This window comes from Megalops cyprinoides, chromosome 1 (genome assembly GCF_013368585.1).
Source record: "Megalops cyprinoides isolate fMegCyp1 chromosome 1, fMegCyp1.pri, whole genome shotgun sequence".
Lineage (NCBI taxonomy): Eukaryota > Metazoa > Chordata > Actinopteri > Elopiformes > Megalopidae > Megalops > Megalops cyprinoides.
Genome location: NC_050583.1, coordinates 26,585,269 through 26,605,667, shown reverse-complemented (window position 1 = coordinate 26,605,667; position 20,399 = coordinate 26,585,269). Strand labels below are relative to the sequence as shown.

At 49.6% G+C, this 20,399-nt stretch overlaps 1 protein-coding gene across 1 annotated transcript in view; it reads left to right on the top strand.

Moving 5' to 3' along the window:
• The window catches only part of xylt1 (xylosyltransferase I), a 58,392-nt gene extending 38,222 nt beyond the window's left edge, over positions 1-20,170 (top strand). Inside the window, exons 5-11 of the mRNA XM_036542615.1 lie at positions 4,322-4,402; positions 5,329-5,545; positions 7,320-7,496; positions 10,151-10,416; positions 13,172-13,367; positions 15,725-16,058; positions 18,292-20,170. Of these exons, the coding sequence (XP_036398508.1) occupies positions 4,322-4,402; positions 5,329-5,545; positions 7,320-7,496; positions 10,151-10,416; positions 13,172-13,367; positions 15,725-16,058; positions 18,292-18,614 (1,594 nt within the window). The 3' untranslated portion in view covers positions 18,615-20,170. The remainder of the gene's footprint in view (positions 1-4,321; positions 4,403-5,328; positions 5,546-7,319; positions 7,497-10,150; positions 10,417-13,171; positions 13,368-15,724; positions 16,059-18,291) is intronic.
• Positions 20,171-20,399: the final 229 nt, after the last annotated feature.

Here is a 20,399-nt window from a genome sequence, read left to right as displayed (position 1 = left end):
GGCTAACTGATTTCCACCATGTTGTTCTGTGGCTTAACACGAATTACTTAAGGCTGGGAACAGGGGAAAAAAATCAGTTATCACTTAAACAATTAAGCTGTTCAATTAAGAGGATTCTGTACCTTGCAGACTGAAAAGTACTCAAGTTCTTGTTCCACACGATGCTTTAGTGACTTCATTGAATAGTTTACATGCTTAATTGATCACAGTTAAATTGTTCTTAGTCTAGATATTGATGTTTTGGGTGTTATAAGTATAAAAGCTGTTGGAGCATTGACCTCCTCAAATGGACTTAAGGGGCCAGTGGAGGTTGTTTTCTCTGTCAATAAAACGGAGACTTGCACATTTGATTATGACAAGATGTTATGATTATGAAAAAATTGAAAATTTGTAGATGCTGTAGTTTGGCACCATTTTGATAGAAGACACAAAGGATCGATGTTGGTGTTAATTCTAGAATTATGTGGAATTCTTGGATTCTTTTAAGAATTACATTTATATGATGAAATTATTTTTTGTATTCTGATATCTGGGTGGAGATTTTACAGGAGCATCCATCCACGCTCCCAGTGCTCATGGGTGGATTACTGTAATGCTCTTACTTCTGGGCTTCCAAACAGTGCAAATTGGATGAGCCTTGGATAATCTTCCGATATTCAAATTCATATTTCGATTGATAACACCTCCCCTTTGTACATCAAACTTGTTTTGACCTCCGTTTCCCAAAGAATCAATATTGCTGTTCATCGTCATTTGCCTTTGGGCCTCTTTCCAGCAGTTGTTCAGATGGTTCAGGTCAATTCATCTGTGGTTCCTGCCTTCTACTAAACTGCACATCACTGTAAAGCGCATTCATTAGCGGCATTGGAAACAGAGCTGGACTGGATACCGCGCCCTGTGCTGCGGACGTGACAGAGTGCAGCTGGGTATCAGGAAATATTGCATCCGCCTCGTTGTTGGAAATGACACGACAGTCTATAAACGGGACACCGTGTCGTCCGGCCTCACCCCTTTCAGCTGCGATCAATAGCGCAACACTATCATTTCAGCAGCTCCCAGGAATGAGGGTGCAGGGGATCAATATGATGGGCCAGCAAACTCCAAAGTAATGAGCCCCAGCTGGATGGAGCTGTGGTCCTCGGAGATGCGGGGGAGGGCAGGGTATTCCTGGAGTTCCTCCCACGCTGCTCTCCCAGGTTAATCCCGCCTCTATCCGTCAGAGCCACAGGAATCATGGGAATTTCTGAAAGAAAGTGCAGTCTGTCTGCCAAATGAATATGTAGTAAATGTAAATGCAGTCCACGTTCTTACGGAGGACGGTGGGTAAATGTGAGAGATATGTGAGGAATATCCAGTCTCTGGTTTTGATGTTAAGTGGTGGTGTCTCGCCAGTGCTGATGGCAAAAAAAAAAAAATGAGCATCGAGTCAAATCATATTTTTATTCTGTGCCGGTATCATTTTCTTTGCTTCCGAATGTGGTGTTGAATAATTTCACAAGTAGTGTGGCAATACTCCTTTAGAGAGATCGCAGTGTGTTCTTCGGATTGTCTGCTTTGCATTTTTGTTGCTGAGGGTCCCCATTTTGGAAAATAGGGACGATTTCAATGCAGTGTCATTTCATCAGCTTTGTCACCTCTGTGTGTTGAGCATGTAAGGAAATGAAGTGTGCAACCTAGCAAAGGAGCAGGTCTGTTTGTATGTGTGTGTGTGTGTGTGTGTTTTGCATTGAAGCCGGGGTGAGCTCTGAGATCCCAGCGTCCTGCTGGAGGGCTGGCTGATTGGTGGTGTGTGGAGGAGATGCTGAGAGACAGAAGGTGGGCGTAGAGGAGATGAGTGTCTTCATTTACATTCTCAGGCGTGTTGCAGAGAGAATGGCCAGGCTGACGACTCCTTATACGGGGGGGGGGGAAGCGGAAGCGAGCAAAAGGACCAAGGCAGTGCAAGTGCTCGCAGCCTCTCCTCATGCAGGAGGTTGCCAGGGCCATTGCCTGAGGGCTCCTCTCTTTGCAGAGCCCAGGAGGGGAACGCCTACTGTTGATGGGGAAAACCTGTTTCTGCACTTTCAAAACCAGTTTTTCCAGGTGAAATCTTTTGCTTGTTAAGCTTTTTTGCTCAGTGGGAAACTCCACTGCAGTGCAACTGCTGTAGAAGTCTGTAGTGTCTGCTCCTTCTTCCCCTTCCGCTTTTGTTTTCACTTGTTTGGTCATACTGCAGTCCCGAAAGTTAACCCTCATGTCTTCTTGCGCAGGAAAAAAGTGCAAAAAAAGAAAACCCTTTAGGTTTCGGTTTCCCTTTAACACAGTCTAGGGCTGGCCACTGTTCACTTTGAAAGCAGCCCGATACGAGCGAGAAAGGTCCTCGCAAAGCCTGAGAACCAGACACAGGGGCGGAACGCTCAGCTAGGCTGCAGACAGGATTGCAGAATTCCTGGTAACGCTGCACCCGGATGCCTGACGCTAAGCGCGCTCGGCGAGAGAGGCCGTGTTGGAGGGGCGTGGGCCGTAATGCCGTGCGCCTGACGCTCACATGCCCGTGAGAGCAGGGCAACGGAGCGCGGCCGTGACGGCCCCGCGAAAGAGGAGCGTGAGGTGCCGCCGTCAGGGGGCCGGGGAAAGGCTCAGAGCAGGCCGCATTATTTCCCCTCTAATTCCCAGATAATGTCCACCCTTCTGCATGGGTTGCTCTGAAAGGCGTGCACAAAGCCGCGGCGCTCAGCGGGGGAGCCCGGGCTGCCGGGGGCGCAGGGATGGGTTACACGCCCGCTTTGTCAGAGAGCGCGGGGCTCTTTCCAGCTTTTATCTCCACTGTACCGCTTACCCTTTCTCTCCCTTTATAAGTCACTGCAGCTGCTTTTATGGCCTATTCAGGACTATAGAGTTCAGAGTTCTGCTGTTCCTTCTCACACCAGTCCTGCGGGGACTCTCCAGCGCCCTCTGCTGGAAGCTGTCCGCCGCACGGCGCCGTCACCCAAACCTGTCTGGCCACATGCTGAAGTTGCTTAGTACCAGCCCACTGAACCTCAAAACATTCAGAATCATTTTTGGAATTCATCAGATGAATATTGCACATTGTGCAGGCCTTCTGCGCGTCTTCTCAGTTTGTAATTTGAAATAAATTATTCTCTGAGCTGTTTTAGAAATATTTCCATTGATTGTTTTGTTCTGATGGACATTTGATGATAAAAGTAATATAGAACTCTTTGACATGGAATGGAAAGTTTATTGATTATATCTCTCTGCAGCTTAACATTTTCCCAAAAGCTAGTCATGGTACATATTAATTAAATTATAGTCCATTTCTATTCCTCAATCCCGAAAGCTCCATGGCTCCTACTGGCTATGGAGCGCGATAAAGCACACTCATCTGACAGATAATTATCACAGCAATAAGAAATAGGGTCGTAAGTTCAGGCGTAATTTGAAATGCAGTGCGGCTCAGGAAACACCTCAGTCTTTGTGTGCCGGCCTTTTTTCGCAGACAGCTGTGATTCCTGTCTCTGGCTCAGCAGCTGTGGTCTGAGGTGGACTGCAGGGGCTCTTGCGGTGCGCTCTGGGCGGAGGTGTGGGGCAAACGGTGGCCTGGGCTGGTGTCTGACAAACCGCTGCTGTCCCCTGATGTGCTTGTATAAGAGGCAGCCAGTGAGGGGACATACTTGGGGCAGACAAGTGAGTCAATGGAGCCTTCTGGACCGGGTGACCACTCAGGTGGCTAATGCTGTTGTTGACCTGGATACCTCCCGCTGCGTGAGTGTAGGAGTGTGTGTGTGGACTGGGGTGTGTGTGAAGGAGGGGGGGTGGGGAGGGTGATGGCTCTGTAAGTATGCCTCCTGGCCATGGAATTGCTCCTTCATGAAGAAATGACACTAATACGCATTCGATGGAAGCCAGCTTTTGTTGCAAGTTTATGTCCTTTTAGAAAGAAAAATACATTTTTCATGAAAGGCCCATCCTGGCCTCAAGCCAGTCTTCCCCCCTGACTTTTATGTGCCCTCTGATAATCTGTTTTTTCTTCCCCCCCTGTGGCTCGCGTGCGGATTTCAGTTCTGTGACTAGATAGGCTTCCTTTTGAGGATGCTGCTGTAGTTCTATTGTATTGCTGTATGTCTGGCCTGAAAAAGGATACCCACTCAGAAAGTACTCTGTGCACACCAACATGTCAAAAATCAACAAAAGAGAGAGACTTAATGTAAAAGTGCAGGACATTCCGTGCCTTACAGCGTGCTTGGTACACCCTCTGTCAGTAATTGGCACTCTCGTGCTTAGTGCTGGCACTCAGTGCCAGTTAGAAAGCCTGATTGACTGCCCTCTCTCTCTCCTGCAGGGCCAATAATCAGCTGGTCGCCTTCCTGTCCAAATACCGAGACATGAACTTCATCAAGTCTCACGGAAGGGACAACGCCCGGTGAGTCTCGCCTCCACTCCCCTCAGCTAATGTGACCTCACTCTGCCATTAGAGCACCCTCCTCCCCCCTCATTTCCCTCCTCAGCTCCAAGCCCCCCTCCACAGAGCATAAACACAGACCTGCAGTCACCTTCACTGCCACGCTCCCTCCACACCCATTTCCTCCAGCATAATCACCCCCCCACCCCCCCACCCCATATTCGGGTTTGTCGTGAGAGTCCAGGGGGAGCTCTGCGAGGTGCCCCAGGCCCCGGCGTGGCTCTGTTTTTCTCCGGCCAGCGCGGCGACGGACCTCTAATCCAATTACTCTTCGTCTGCGGCCACATTAATTAACCTTCCCATGTCAGCGAGCGAGGTGCTGCCAGCGCGGCCTTGCCTGTCCCGCCGTGGACCGCCTGTGCCCTTAATGAGGCGCCACTCAGGGCCTGGGCTCATTCCACGCCACGTGACGCCAGAGGGAGCGAGCCGCGGTCCCAGAGCCGCGGGCCCGGAGCCGCTCTAATGAGAGCCTTAATACAGGAGCACGCTCAGGTCCTTTGTAGAGGGCAAGCGCGTCTGGCACGGGGAACGGCGACTCGGCTCCAGACCTCCTCTCGAGATCAAAGATGTCGCGCAATCAGCCCTTTGATCCCTGCAGTTTAACCACGTACGGCGCGCAGCATTGGTTCAAAGAGATCGACCTGCGAGATTGGCCCCCGGGACAAGTGCAAGTGTAAACCTAAACACTTGGCATCAGTGCCACCAGGAGGCTCATTCTTTGCCTTTGCTTATGATGAGAGGGGCGCTAAATGAGGGATCTGTATGTTTGTGTCTGCGTGTTTGTGTGTGTGTGTGTGTGTGTGTGTGTGTGTGTGTGTGTGTGTGTGTGTGTGTGTGTGTGTGTGTGTGTGTGTGTGCGCGCGCGTGCACGCGTCTGTGGTTTACAGTTTCATCCGGAAGCAGGGCCTAGACCGCCTCTTCTTTGAGTGCGACACCCACATGTGGCGCCTGGGCGACCGCAGGATCCCGGAGGGCATCTCAGTGGACGGGGGCTCTGACTGGTTCCTGCTCAACCGCAAGTTTGTGGAGTACGTCATCAACTCCCAGGATGACCTGGTGACCAGCATGAAGCGCTTCTACTCGTACACCCTGCTGCCGGCTGAGGTGAGGCCCAGAAATAGAGAAAGAGACAGAGTCAAGATGAGATTAAGCTAATACGGAAGCCTGAGACAGAAAGAATATAGATGAAGTGTTGCTGGAGCGAAAGACAGAAAGAAAGAGTTGGTGCTACTTCTCACCAACTCTTGGAGATGATGCTGGAGTAGAAAGAAGTGGTTGGAGGAGTCATTGCATTACATTACATGTATGCAGCAGACGCTCTTATCCAACTTCCAGAACAATAGAACATAAGTGTATCCATTCAGTTAAATGAGCAACCGTGTCAGACCAGGCTAACAACACAGAGACAGAGACTTGCAGTGTGAGGGCATGTTGAGTGTTAATTCCTCCTGTTCACAGTTCCTGCGCATATGACACTGCAGTAGAGAGGGCTGCGCAAGTGCTTTCTGCCAGTTGATGAGCTGAGTGATTGCCAGTATATTTCCAGCAGTGGGAGTGTCGTTTTTCAGTTTGCTGGTGTATTAGGAATTGTGTTTTCTTAATTAGAGTGAAAGTAGAGCTCTGATATTCAGAATTACTTTTAGAAACCCAGCCGCCTGCTGTGTTAATGGGGTAACATGGAAAAAGAAAATCTGTCATTAAAATTTTGAAAAGCTGTGAATCTTTTTGAAAACATTAGACAGTTTTTTATATTAACATTAATATCCATTTTCCCTCCTACTGAAGGTTTTTCTGATTTCTTGTCACCTGCATGTCCTCAGCGGTCTGAAACTGCTTAGAGTAGAGTGCATTTTTCTGTGATAGTTATTAGAAAGGTGGCTTCACCGTAAAAATAGCATTTTGTGTTGTTATTCACCTTTACTGTAGAAGGCGCACATATTTCAAAGCTTTTCGTTTGTTTTAATAAATAGGAACAAGAAATAAATTGAAATTTTTTAGTGGTTCTGTAACCTACTTCAGGATAACACTCATAACACAGGCCAAAATGCATTATTCTGCTTCTCTCTGTGGATTCCTTTTGTATTGTTGGTACTCATTCCTTAATAAAAGATGCTTTATCACTTTAATACATAAAAGCAGACTCCAAACACCTAGTTAGCAGCACTGTACTCAGAAGCACAGATGTCGTCCACTTTTCGTACACTAATATTAGGTGTATCTTGCTGAGTGGTATTTCAGCTTTTGAAAATGGTGGTTTTAATAGTGTTCCAATAGACAGGGGCACAGCTAGCCTCACAGTGCATTCCGGCTCCTGGAGACAGACTGGAACTAATTGAGATGGAGAACATTCAGCTAAAAGTATAAAAATATCAACATTTCAGTGAAAGTAGAATGTCTTTAATGTCTCAGAACACCCACATGTACATGCTTTTAAGGTTCTTATAGAGATTGGGGGGGGGGGGGGAAACAGACTTGTTGCAGAGTTATAAATCAAGTGGCCATTCATCACTCTTGCATTATAGAGAGGGGGAATGTTGCATGCTTATGTCAGAGTTTGAAAAAAAGTAGAAGGAAACGGAGGTTTCTCCACTGTGAAGCAAGCTGTTTGCTTTCCCATGTATGTATTCTCATGTATACTTACTAAACTGGAAGGTTAAGGTTTGATTTTTGGTGAGGTTCCCCTTTAAGTGAATCTCTGGTGTACATTATGGACTGAGCTGGCCAGTATCCATCTTTGTTTTATCTGTGCCAGTATTCTGTACTGTCTCTCTCTCCCACTGTCTTTCTCCCCATCTCTGTCTTGCTCTCTGCCCTCGCTCACATCCACTCTTTCTGTGCCCCTCTTACCTGATCTCTCCATTTCTCTCTGTCTCTGCAGTCCTTCTTCCATACAGTGCTGGAGAACAGTCCTCACTGTGAGAGCATGGTGGACAACAACCTGCGCATCACCAACTGGAACCGGAAGCTGGGCTGCAAATGTCAGTACAAGCACATCGTGGACTGGTGCGGCTGCTCCCCCAACGACTTCAAACCCCCCGACTTCCACCGCTTCCAGGTGAGCGGAAACGTCTTCTTACGGGAGATGTAACCCGCCCCCAGGGCTCCCAGCATGCACCTCACCTCACGTGGGGGCCGCTGATGAAATGTGTGGAAGTTATGAGCATAGATTCGACTTCACTTTGATTTAAGGGAAATGCGGTCTGGGCCAGAAAGACAGTGTGTAACATGACCACAGCGGAATGGACCCACTCCAACCCTGCAGGGGTATTGTTAGACCCAACCGCTGAGGTTTGTGTGATGGATGACTCTCTGAATGTGCGTCTTTGTGAAGGATCTGTAATTAACAGTGTGTATTAGAGGAGATCGATTGCGAGGCGCTCGTTCATCAAAAGGATTCCGATTGTGTGATGCGCACAGGGAGAGAGGGAAAGAGAGAGAGAAAGCGGGAGAGAGAGAGAGAGAGAGAGAGAGAGAGAGGGAGAGGGGAGGGCAGGCAAAACTGGGAAAGTAGCAGTAGCCCCACCTCGCCTCTTCCCCTGGCCTGTCATTACACACCATCCTCTGTCTTCTTCCCGGATGGGCCCGGCTCTCTGTGCTCCATTGCACCCTCATGACTCATTACTTTTTAAGATTGATGACTTAAAACGAGACCTAAAATGGCGATCCTGACGCAGCCATTTGACCCAGCTCCTCCCGGCGACTTTGTTTCCAGAATGGGACTTGGTGGCTCTATGTTAAAAAGCAAGCCATAGCATCGAAGCCCCTGGCCAAAACACAGACCTCTCTGAGTGAATCCCTAGGATTCATGGAACATAATGGATGCCTTATATTGTGGTTTCACATATAATTTAGTACATAGCTCTGCAGGTCCCGTTTTCTGTTGAACATGCTTAAGGGAAGACCCTTTTTATGTTGACATATTAAATGTAAAATGCACCATCACAATACAGCACCTCCGATTACTTTGTTAGGGATCCATATTAAAGAGTCTTTTTTTTTTGATCTTGTGTGTATCCTAGACCCTATTCCCCACACCCTCCTCCCCCACAAGTAAGGCTCTCTGAGACCTCTCTTGTCTCTTGCCCAGGTACTGAGGTATTTTACCCCAGCCCATGACATCATTAGACGATACCACCTGGACTGTCTGTTAACTGTGTTCACACTCCATGGCAGAGCGCGCCTTTGCCAAACAGGCGGCTGAAGACACCAAGTGTCCACTGTAGCATATACCACCCACAGCTGACAAGAGCTGATAAGGGGAGGAGGGGGTGTGTGGGAGGGGGTTAAGTCTGTTCATGTCTTTTGAGGCCTGAAGAGACCCAGTTGTCCTTGGCCTGGAAGAATGAGAGGCTGAGGGACATAATCTTCCTCCCGGCGCTGAGGATGTGAGAGCCTCTTTGTTGTGCTGTTTATGTGGGACCGTCTCGAATGTGGGTGTTAATAAACCACACAAGTACACAGCACTTGGGCTACCGGGCAGACCTGAGGGTGGACAAACATTCGTTATCCACTGCGTCAGGAATTTTAGCGAAAGGTGCCCGCCGCAGAATAACTAGCAGTGAGCCGCCCCCCTCCCCCCCCCCCCCTCGCCCCGGTCTGACGCTCACCCAGCACAAGAGCTATTCTGTGCCGGTGCCAGGGAGGCAGAGGGGGGGACTGGTTTTCATGAGCTTATGTCAACCGCAGCTCTGCCGCTGAAAAGCGCGGGGCACAGAGACAGCGCTATTCATCATACCCCCGCCCCGTTCACACACAAACCCGCCAGACGCTTCTATTGAGCAATTAGCCATTAATAACACTCCCCTTTTCACAGTGGGCTCTTTGGAAGGCGCACAGAGAATATGTGACAAAGATGCTTGAAATGTGTTGCGGCAGCCCAGTGCAGCGTTAAGCCGCTCTTGTCCCCTAACCCAGAAAAAAAAAGCGGGTGAATGGTGGCAGAGCTTACTGGACACGGCTCTCAGAACCTCTCTTCATTATTGCCCTTCTTTCCCACCATGGCTGCTCCTGAGCTGGTTTTCCCGCTGGCGCTCCAGACTCCCCCTGCCCCAATCACTGAAATTGATATTAATCCTTTGTTGTTTTCACTTTTCATTGAAGCCGTCAGGCTGGCTCTCATAGCCCCTCTTCCCGTTCGCCAGCCGTTCAGAACTGTTTAAGAGAGGAAGGATTTTTCCCCAGTGATTTGGCTCAATCACAGACATCATCCTTTTTTCATCCCAACCTTGTTACTGTCAAGCAGACGCTCTGCGGATGACGGAAGGAGAGACGGCTGAACCTAATAAATGCAAGCCTTATATTCTGTCAGGGACAGCGCGCTAACTTTGATTTATTTTTATCTTCACTCGTACATATCTGCCGAGAAGTTTCACTACAGTACTTCATATCATGACGGTAAACCGTCTGTCTCAATTTCCCCTTTCCTTGGCCAGCTTCTCTCTCAACCTCCTACACAAGACTCCCTCAGTCTACCTACGCTCCCTGTCTGCTTGGAAGCTGCAATCTCTCAATCGTTTTTCTCTCTCTCTCTCTCTCTGCCACTCTGCCCCTCTTTCTACTCCGATCTGTCTCTATCTCTCTCCCTTTCTTTCTCTCTTCCTCTTCCTCTCTTTCTCTCTCTCTCTCTCTCTCTCCCCCCCTCTCCTCCTCTCACTTCCTCTCTCTTCTCTCTCTCTCTCTCTCTCTCTCTCTCTCTCTCTCTCTCTACAGCAAACGGCCAGGCCCACTTTCTTCGCCCGCAAGTTTGAGGCCAGCGTCAACCAGGAGATCATCAACCAGCTGGACGCCTTCCTGTTCGGCAGCATGCCCTCCACCACGCCGGGCCTCAAGGCCTACTGGGAGAACGTGTACGACGAGCCCGACGGGGTGCACAGCCTGTCGGACGCCCAGCTCACCCACTACCACTCCTTCGCCCGCATGGGCCTGGTGCGGGCGGCCAGCTCTCTGCAGGGAGACCCCAACGACAGCAGCTGCAGGTGTGACCCCCGCCCCGGGACCGCAGAACTGCCTGTTCACATCTGTTCTGTAAAGTTGCACCATCCGCACCTGTCCCCCACCCATTATATTGTGTGCTGATACTGCCATTAAGTGTCCTTCTTTAATGTCACTGATCTCATTGTTAAAGACAACCTAACACCCATGCGCTTCAGGGAGATTCCTCTCTCCTCTCTGTACTTCAATCCCACATCAGAACACAGTGCACCTTATGACTGTACATCAGAAAGAGCACGATATAATGGCACATTATAACTCAGTAGTAGGTGCGGAAAGGCTGCCACTTCACCTCTCCAGATGAGAAGGAAGTGAGATAATCATAGCCCGAAAGGCCCATTAAGAAGCTGCTGCTCCATTACAGCGGTGCGTCTCCTCAGTCAAGCCGTAAATGGGGACTCGGCACCTGTGCTCACCTCCGCGTTGATCAGAGGGAGCGATGGCGGAACCTAGCGCGGGTGGGTGGCCCTCTGGGAAGGTGGAGGTGGGGGGGGGGGGTGGGGGGTTTGTGGCAGGAGATGAGACCAGCCTGCGGGGGTTTGTGGTGCCAGCTGGGTTGGGACGCTCGCAGGTGAGACCGGAGCGGGGAGGCCGCTGGGTTTGGGAGGGGAGCCGCGCGGCAGATAAGGACAGAGGAAGTACGCTTCCGTGCGACAAGCCACAAAACTCACCACGTCTCCCCGCTCACATCTGTTCCTGCTCGTTCCCCCAGCTGTGAAGACTGCAGAGGGGAAGAGAAGAGGTCATGTGTGTTTTAAGGAAGTGTGTATATGTGCATATTTGGTCACTCTCGGGTAAGAGCTTCTGAGAAGTGAAATGTTGAAGATAAGCTGGTTGTCTTGGGAACAAGCAGACCACAGTTTTGCCCCGTGTGGGGAAGTAGGGGCTGGGTTTTTGGTAGAAGGGGACAGGAGGGGGGGAGGGAGGAATGGAGGGGGGCGCTTTCGGCCTTTCACAGCCTGCTGTGACACCGGCAAGGAGAGCTTGAAGGGCAGGGGCTGAATGGCGGCTCTGTGCGGCCCATGTGTTCCCCATCTCAGGGGAGGGGGGCATGCGGAGCCCTCGCTGCGCGGGTGTAAATATTTGCTGTTCTGCTTGTCAGGGTAGCTGTGCCGGGGCGGGCCCTGGAATACAGATGAGGCTGGCCATGGGGCGGGGGGCTGCTTCGGGGTGCTTCGATGTGACTGTGTACTGTTCCGCAGGAGCGCCCGCGGCTCTATCGGCCCCTGTTTGTTTCCCATCTGCCTGCCTTTCCCCAGTGGCCTCTCAGACCGTCAGCACCCCGCCACATGCGCGCGAGCCACCGTCGGGCTCCCGGAGCACATAAGCGGCCCTTTTCCGCTGCACCTCCAGCCTCTGCGTTCCGCCGGGACAGGGGGGTTTGTCTGCTGCTGGGAAGTGGCAGACAACAGTGGGCCCATTCACGTTTCTGACCTTATTAGATCTCGGTAAACGCGCATTAAATACTTCGGCAAAAAGAAGGGAACAATTTGTACGGAATTTCTGCACCCCCCCCCCCCTACCTTTGTAGGTTTACAGAAGTTTCTCAGGACGGTTGTGATGGTAATTCTTTTCACATATGAATTTGTTTCCTGAGACTCAGTAACAATAATGAAGATTCGGTCCCTTTTTGTGTGGGAATAAAGGAGGAAGAGTGTGGAATGTGCAGTATAGTGCAGCTGCTGATGATAAAGGAAGTGAGGGATTAGGATTCAGAGTAATGAAGCCGTCATCGGTGGTTCAGGAAAAGATCATCGTCACTCTGTCACTAATGACGTCTAACGAGTGCCCCACGAGCAGCTGCTTATTTAGCTGACGTGTCCCGCGGTCAGACGTGTCCTGCTTGTCCAGTCTGTCTTTGTTCAGCCGTGTTTTTAGCTGCACCCCTGCCCTGTGAGTGCTGGCAGTGTGCAGGGAAGGAAGGAGAGAGCAGGAGCGGCTCTTTGGGCTTGGGGAGATCTCTCAGTGCCGTGCAGGCGCGGTCCGCATGCCACGGAAACTGGCCGAAATGCCGAGTGCCGTCAGACAGTCGGGGTGCCAGTGATGTCACTGGCTGGGGATTGTGCGCGGGTGTGTGTGTGTGTGTGTGTGTGTGTGTGTGCGCGGGTGTGTGTGTGTGTGTGTGTGTGTGTGTGTGCGCGGGTGTGTGTGTGTGTGTGTGTGTGTGTGTGTGTGGTGTGTGTGTGGTGTGTGGTGTGTGGTATGTGTGGTGTGTGTGTGGTGGTGTGTGTGTGGTGTGTGGTGTGTGGTGTGTGGTGTGTGTGTGTGTGGTGTGTGTGTGTGTGTGTGTGTCTGTCCCCGTGTCTGTCTCCGTGCATGTCTCTGTGTGTCTCTGTGTGCCTGTGTATGCGCACGTGTTCATGTGCACGTCTCTGTGGGGCTCTGTGAGGGGATCGTCAGAGGCAGTGAGTTGTGACGGACCGCCACGCCTGGCCCATATGCCCAGAGCTGAGCGATGGAAACGGGCTGCCATGCAGTCTGGACAGAACACAGCGCTGGCTTCATCTCCAGTCCTCGCCAACAGATGTTACAGAAGAAAGGTCACAGGAACAAGTGCGCATTATCTAGCCCTCTCAATGACAAACACTGAGAGCTCACAGGCTTTGCAGCCCTTAGATTAGATTCAGAGAAACAAAAATTAGCATCTGCATAGATCCTGCTGACTCTTCATGATTCCATGAGGATCCTCGTCTTACATTGGTGTTGTGCTTATCCCTGAATGCTCTGTTTGTCCCTCAGGTACTTTTCCATGGGCCATCCAGTGTCGGTCCACCTTTACTTCCTGTCTGACCGATTCCAAGGCTACCTGGTGAGGCACCACGCCACCAACCTGGCCACCAGCAAGCTGGAGACTCTGGAGACCTGGGTCATGCCCAAGAAGGTCTTCAAGATCGCCAACCCGTCCAATAGCTTCAGCCGGCTACAGTTTGCGGAGGTAAGAAATTTTAATTCAAATGAACAAATCTTGTGAATTCTGTTTTTATAGTCAAAGTAACAGCCATAGTGAAATGGCTTGGATATTTATCAGTACTGTTGGCTTCAGTAAATAAATGCTCCTTTTTCATCCTCATGTATTTGTTCTGTGCTGGTAATTCTTTTTACTGTCTTCTGTCAAAAAAGTGAGAGAAAAAGTCCTAGCAGTATTTTAATCTGAAGCTTACAGACTCCCACAGTCAAGATGTTTCTTTCTTCCTGTATCAGCGCAACTCCTCTCCATCTTTCATCCAGGCACTGGAGAACTTTCTCAAAGGCAGTGCGTTAGCATGCAGGACGCGCCGTTCAAAAACCGGAATAATTAAACCAAAAGGAAGAGAGATGTTTCTGTTTTTCACACTTGAGTCGCCTTCCCTGGCAGGCAGAATAATTTGAAACGTCAGTGTCAGATGTTGCATAAATTCATATTCTGCCTCCACTTCATAAGCACGTTAGTTGGAGGCTCTGTGATCTCGAGCTGAGCGAGTTGTGGTAGAAACGGGGCATTCCTTTTTTTTTTTTTGCCTACAAAATCGTCTGCGAAGCCCGCCCTCCCTTGCCCTCGCGGGAGAGAAAGAGGCGGCGGTGTTTAGTCTGTCCTGCGTGCGGTGTATGAAATAAGGACGGCGGGATGCGTTTGGTCAGAGCTGGCCTCCGCCCGTCTTTGCCTGCGGTGAGACCGGGGAAATGATGCTTGCTGCACAGTATGCCACTGCTGTGAGAGCATGTCCTCTCTCTCCCCCCTCCTCTCCTTTCGCTCTCGTTGAATAGAGGACCGTGTGCTGGCATCCTCAGCGTGAGCGTCTCCCAGGCCGGGGGACTCCTCCTGGCTTGTATTAAACACCTGCGTGTGATTACCCGGCTAAGGCTGCCACTAATAGGCCCTGAACAGAACCCCAGGGCCCTGCCTCACAGCCATAAAATACTTTTAATAAACTCCAGCTGTGGCTTTTGCTGGTCTGGTAACAGGATGATCAAATTGACCTGTCATGTTTTATGGCGGTGCTTTACTGGGTAGCCGGTAGGAGCTGTTTTCCACGTCGACACCGGAGAGGAGAGCTGCCGAACCATGCAGGCCCGCGTAAGGGAGCCTCCCTAGTCTTCTTGGCAACTGGAGGGACATTCCACACCGAGAACTCCGTTGAATATAACAAGCCAGGCAATGTGGCTGTGGCTGATTGACAAAGGTGTGGTAACTGGCTAACCACGCAGCAGTGTTACCTGCTCTGAGTGGGGGCTGAGTGGTAATTTATTGTACCTTTGTCAATCAGGCTCAAACAGCAGGCTCAAGCGTGGGTAATTCACATGATAGATCAACTCTGAAGCAGGCAATCACCATGTACCTCATAAACAAGGGAGACAAGGCACTGTAGTTGAAATGGAGCGCTTCTGTTTTATTTTGTATCGCCAGTTTCAGAATGTCTGAGTCTCCGCTTGATGGCCTGTGCTTGAATGTGTGCTGTTTTGTTTAAGCATTGGGGATGTGCTGATTTATCAGAAGCGGATCTATTTATAAAGCCAAACTCTCACTTCTCACTCTGCTTAATATAGGCACACTTACAGGCAGCCATTGATCGGCAGGCGCTGTTAATCAGTCCCTGTAATGACGATCAGATCCTAAAGTCATCATCCGTCTTGTGTTTCTTACATGCCGCAGACAGCCGCTCTCCGCGCGCTCTCCATCTTTCTCACTTTCAGGACGCGCCGCGGTCGTTACCGCAGTAAGAAGCAGGGGTTATTGCCTTCCGCTGTTGTTTGTTTAGGTGTGAGCTTGATCCCCGTCCCAGGTGTCCGGAACAAGGCGTCCGGCGAACACGGGCATCGCCGCAGCGGTCTGTCCGTCCGCATTGATCGGACAGGATTGTTTACCTTAAGTGTGTCTCGCATCGATCCGGAGACGGTGGTAGTGTCTGTTGGGGGACCACTTCGGCTTCCTCCTGTTTAAGCTTGAGGCGCTATGTCTCCCTCCCCCCCCATCACCATTAGAAGACCTGTGCTGATCAAGCAAACCTCTTGGCGCAAGAGGCAGTTGCTCACTTGTGAAAAACATGACTTTTCAATTAACAGCTGTTTGAAGTGATAGGCATGTGTTGTTAACTTTGTTTAGAGTAACTTTTGATCTCTCCGCTCCTCTCTCTCTCCCTTGCTCTCTCTCTCTCTCTCTCTCTCTCTCTCTCTCTCTCTCTCGCTCTCTCTCTCTCTCTCTCTCTCTCTCTCTCTCTCTCTCTCTGTCTGTCTCGATCTCTGTGTCTCTCTCAATCTGTCTCCATTCCTCCCATGCTCTATCTATCTATCTGTCTCTTTCTTTCTCCTTATCAGATTGGGACAGAGTGGGACGCCAAGGAGCGGATGTTCCGGAACTTCGGGGGCCTGATGGGGCCGACAGAGGAGCCGGTCGGAATGCAGAAGTGGGGCAAAGGGGCCAACGTGACCGTGACAGTAGTATGGATCGACCCCACTAACGTCATCGCTGCCACCTATGACATCCTGATCGACGCCAGCGCGGAGTTCACCCACTACAGGCCGCCCCTGAATCTGCCCCTGCGGCCAGGCGTCTGGACGGTGCGCGTGCTTCACCACTGGAGCCCTGTTGCCGAAACCCGCTTCCTCATCACCCCTCTGGCCTATAACAAGCACCAGCCCATCCGCCAAGGTGAGCCAACTCCTGCAGCGCACACACACACACACGCATACACACAAAACACAAAACAAACGGAAAGAAAGATACAGTCCTTTTCCATAGTCATTTCATTGAAAATACCCATGTGTAATGTACAACTAGCATTTCGCTAGCAGCAGAGTGGGGCTCTCAGTTCATTATTTAATCTTACTGCACAGTCGTATTCTAATAGACAGATTTGTGGTTATATTAGAGTCTCAGCTCTTCCTACTTATCCTTTTTTCTTTTTTAATTAAGTCAATGATCAAGTATGATCACGAATGACAAACATGAATATCTGAATGGTAATGAACAGCACAAATACAAAGCCCTGCGTACGGATGATCGAGAGTCTCAGACTTTTGATCAGACAGATTTTGATGCCACTCGGAACAGTGATAATAAAGCAAAAGCGCAGCCGCACGGAATCGGCTCCAGAAATCGTCAGTCAGCTGAGTTATTTTAATTATGGCCTTATAAACAAACAGAGCCCGGGCTCTTAAGATGACCTGCCGTGGGATTTGAAGCATTGTGTCACCGGAGTAATTAAATGATTTTTGATTTGTTGGTGAAGGGGCTTTTTGTTGACTTTTTACAGCACAATTCCCCATTGATTGTACAAAGCAGCTGCCTGACACATTAAATAGGCACCGTTCCCCCAGCATGGTGCTGGTGGCAGCCTGGAAGGTCACACTCTCTCTCCGGCTCTCAAAGGCACCGACCGCCGTCGCTGCTGCATGCCGTGCCACGTCTTCTCAGCATCGAGTCACATTGTGCGCTCATTCAACGGGGTGCTATATATAGAGCCTGCGCACCAGGGCAATTCACCTGAGAGGCCAATACACCTGGGCCGTCATGCTACTGAGCAAACTCCGGCGGCGGCTGCCGCACCACCTTCAGCAGGAGCTGCGCGGCGAGCGCGGGCCTGCACCTCAGATCTCTTCTCTGAGCCCCTCCCCGCCCCTTTCCCCGGGTTTTTACGATCGCGGCTGGCGTCGGTCCACCCGATTCCAAGCTGCCCGTCCGCATGCGGAGCCAATAAACGTTTATGGAATGCGTTTACGGGCTCGCCGCCGGCAGAGCGTATAAACGCCGCCCACAGCACCGCCGGTCCGTGAAGGCCAGCTCCTGGCAGCCGCCGTGCTGACCGCACAAGCTGAGCTTGCTGGGATTTCGGTGAGGGCCGAGAGAGAGAGAGAGAGAGAGAGAGAGAGAGGGGGAAGCGCTGACGCCGGGTAACGTGTGGGTGCGAGCCGCGGGGGCAGGGCCGCCGGGGAACAGTAGCCACCCTGAGGAGGTTAGCTAGAGGGTAGGTGCGAGGAGTGATGAGGAATCTTCATCTTTACCCTCAGGACTGCGGTTCTTTGGTCTCACCCCGCCGCCTCTATCAGTCTCTGTTGGCCGTTTTAATTTTTTTTTTTTACAGCTGCCTCCAAACCACCAAAAGCCTGGAAAAACTGTGTCCACGGTGGCACTCAGTCATTTGTGTGATACAGGTCTTTGTTCCGTAACACAGAGCAGTCTATTGTCACCAGAGCCCGTCTATAGTGGAGATATAGATTGGCATTGTTTTACCTGTATCTCCTAAGGTTTGGCAGTTTCCCAGCCTGTGAAGGAAGGAGAAGAATCCATTAATCCCGCTGTTTAATTTTACAGCAGTGCGGCATCACAATAATAGATTAAATGCCTGAAATACACAACAGACTGTTCTCAAATTGTATTGCTTTAAACCCGTGTTATACAAAGCAACTTGCACAAAAATTCTTAAAATTTTTATAACCAAATCCACCAAATATTGCTTTGTGTAACATGCAGTGTAGTCTATCTGCAATTCATTTGCATCCCTGCTGAATTTAATGCACTGAGCAGACAGAAATCAGTACACAGATGTGTCACATGATTTACTCTTCATCAAACATACTTTATTCTTGCCTTACTCTTTCACCCATTTCCACCCATTAAAGCCAGATCATTTTACATCATTTTACTGAACCAGCAAACTTTGATACAGATACATGCAATTAGCAATTTGCTATTTTTGTTTCAGTCTTACCAGTATGTAATGTTCTGAATGTTACGTATGTCATACATAACAAAAAGACATGTCTCATATGTAAATGAATACTATGGGTAGCAGTATCGTGTAACAGTAATCTATGCACACGATAATTCAATGCACCCCATTATCCCATAATGCCGTAGCTAAATTCCTTTCTCTCTCACACAGAGGACACTCTGAGATTGCACAACGGCCCTGCCAAGAATAGCTACATGGATCAAAGCTTCCACGGCCTGAACCCGGTCCTCAACATCCCAGTGCACTTGGGTCAGGTGGAGGCGGCGAAGCGCAACGCGGGGCTGACGGGGGCGGAGCTGGAGCACTGGGTGGACAGCCTGGTGGGGGAGATGTGGTCGGCGGTGGACGTGTGCTCCACGGGGCCCAGCGCCTGCCCCGTCATGCAGGCCTGCGCCAAAACCATGTGGAGCTCTCTCAGCCCCGATCCCAAGTCCCAGCTGGGGCCGCCCCGAGCCGACGGCCGCATCAGGTAGCACCCTCTGCTGGCCTGGAGGCTTCTCTGCAATTGTTGTTTTTGATTTTATTTTTTCCATCCCTGTTAAAAAGAAATGTAAGTGCATTCTCCTACTTTTTTTTTAATGCATGAGGTGAAAACGTACATTTGGAAATGGCAGCACCAAACTGAGGGGCGTTCTGCAGAGTTTTGATTGAGTATTCCCTTTTGGTCTGATGGGTTTATTGTTTTTTTTTTTAAACCTTCATTTGATCACTGTCTATACTGTGACTGATGCTGTGGTTCTCCTACTCGGATGAGACGAACGCGGTGCTACAGAGCGTGTGCTGCCGAAGGAGAGGACAGGCCACTGCAATGTCAGAACATGAGTGCAGCGAGCACACGGTCTACATTAAACACTGGCATTGGACCAAAAGGGAATCTCATCTCATAGGCCTTTCTGTCATACACTCCAGAGACAGTCCAGCGCTCCACCAAAACAGCAGCTAAGATTAATTTAAAACGCTGAAACCCTTGCCGCAATCAACCTGTCAGTGTATGTTTTTTATGGTAGGATCACGGCACAGTGCTGCTAAACATATTTGTTGGAGCCTGGAGTGGCTTGGAGTGTATGCATGCATTAGCGGTCTGCCCAGCCTTTATTGAACAGTGCTGCACCCCTCAAGGCCGTATGCACAGGGGGAGCCCTGGGTGGAGGCGCTGTGTTGTAGATATGTAGTGTTTCGCTTCCGCAGACTGCCTGAAACTTGAAGCGCGGGCGTGTCAGCTGTGCTGGCACTCTTGAGAAGACTCCTCAAGCTTTTTACTTTTGGTTAATTACATGTAAACTTTTTTTTTTGTTTTGAGCAAGTGGTGGGAAAAAAAGTTTAAAGATATAAGCGTAGGATGGGGAAAAATGAGTAAGAGGTTAGCTATTTATTTATAAGTTTATATAAATACAAATATTTTTAGTCAATGACTAATGACTTCACGCTGCTTTTGCAGCTTGGTGAATATTTTTTGTAAACAAGCTGCCTTTATTTACAAAGGCCATTGCCCCAAACCAGTACCTGTAGGCAGATGCCAGTATGTCAGTGTAGTCCAGTCTCAGTAGATACTCTTTTCAGGTCCCTATGCCGCTATTTTACAAGTACATCACATGTAAACCAGGTGCTGGGGGCTAACAGGTCAGCTGATCCTTCCGGCATCTCTAAACTGAAAAATAGAAAAAGAAGCATTAACGAAGATTAATGTTGTGTTGTGCAATTTTTTAATTGGTCAATGTTGGTCCCAGAATGTGAGTGCTTTCAGTGCTGTGATAAAATGTATAAATGATTAAAAATCTGGTTCAGGTTGGATCAAAAGAAAACTGGACTGAACTGTTAGTTCGACCCCCAGGGCTGTTAACCTAGGAGTCAAATGTGGAGACCACCACATCATTGGTTCCTACAGTGATAAACTTTCAATGTGCTGCTGCTGTCATGACTCTCTGGCTCTCTGTGTGTGGAAACATACCCCTCAAATCTAAAGACAGGAGAAGTAGCATTAGTGCTTACTGGCTGTCGCCTTTGAATAGAAAGATCCTAGTATCATTTAACTGCACATTAACATCAAATAATCAGATTTCATTTTTAATTAAATGGTCATTGTCTGTTCTAATTAATTGTTAATTAGTAACCTTTTCACCCTTCCATTATTTGGCTTTAGAAGATCATTCTTTCTTTCGTGGTCTTCATAGTACTGGTGTAAATTCAGAATAAATAGTGAAAATGAGATATGAGGAATTTTATTTCAGAATGATCATAATGCATTGTGGGATAGGGAG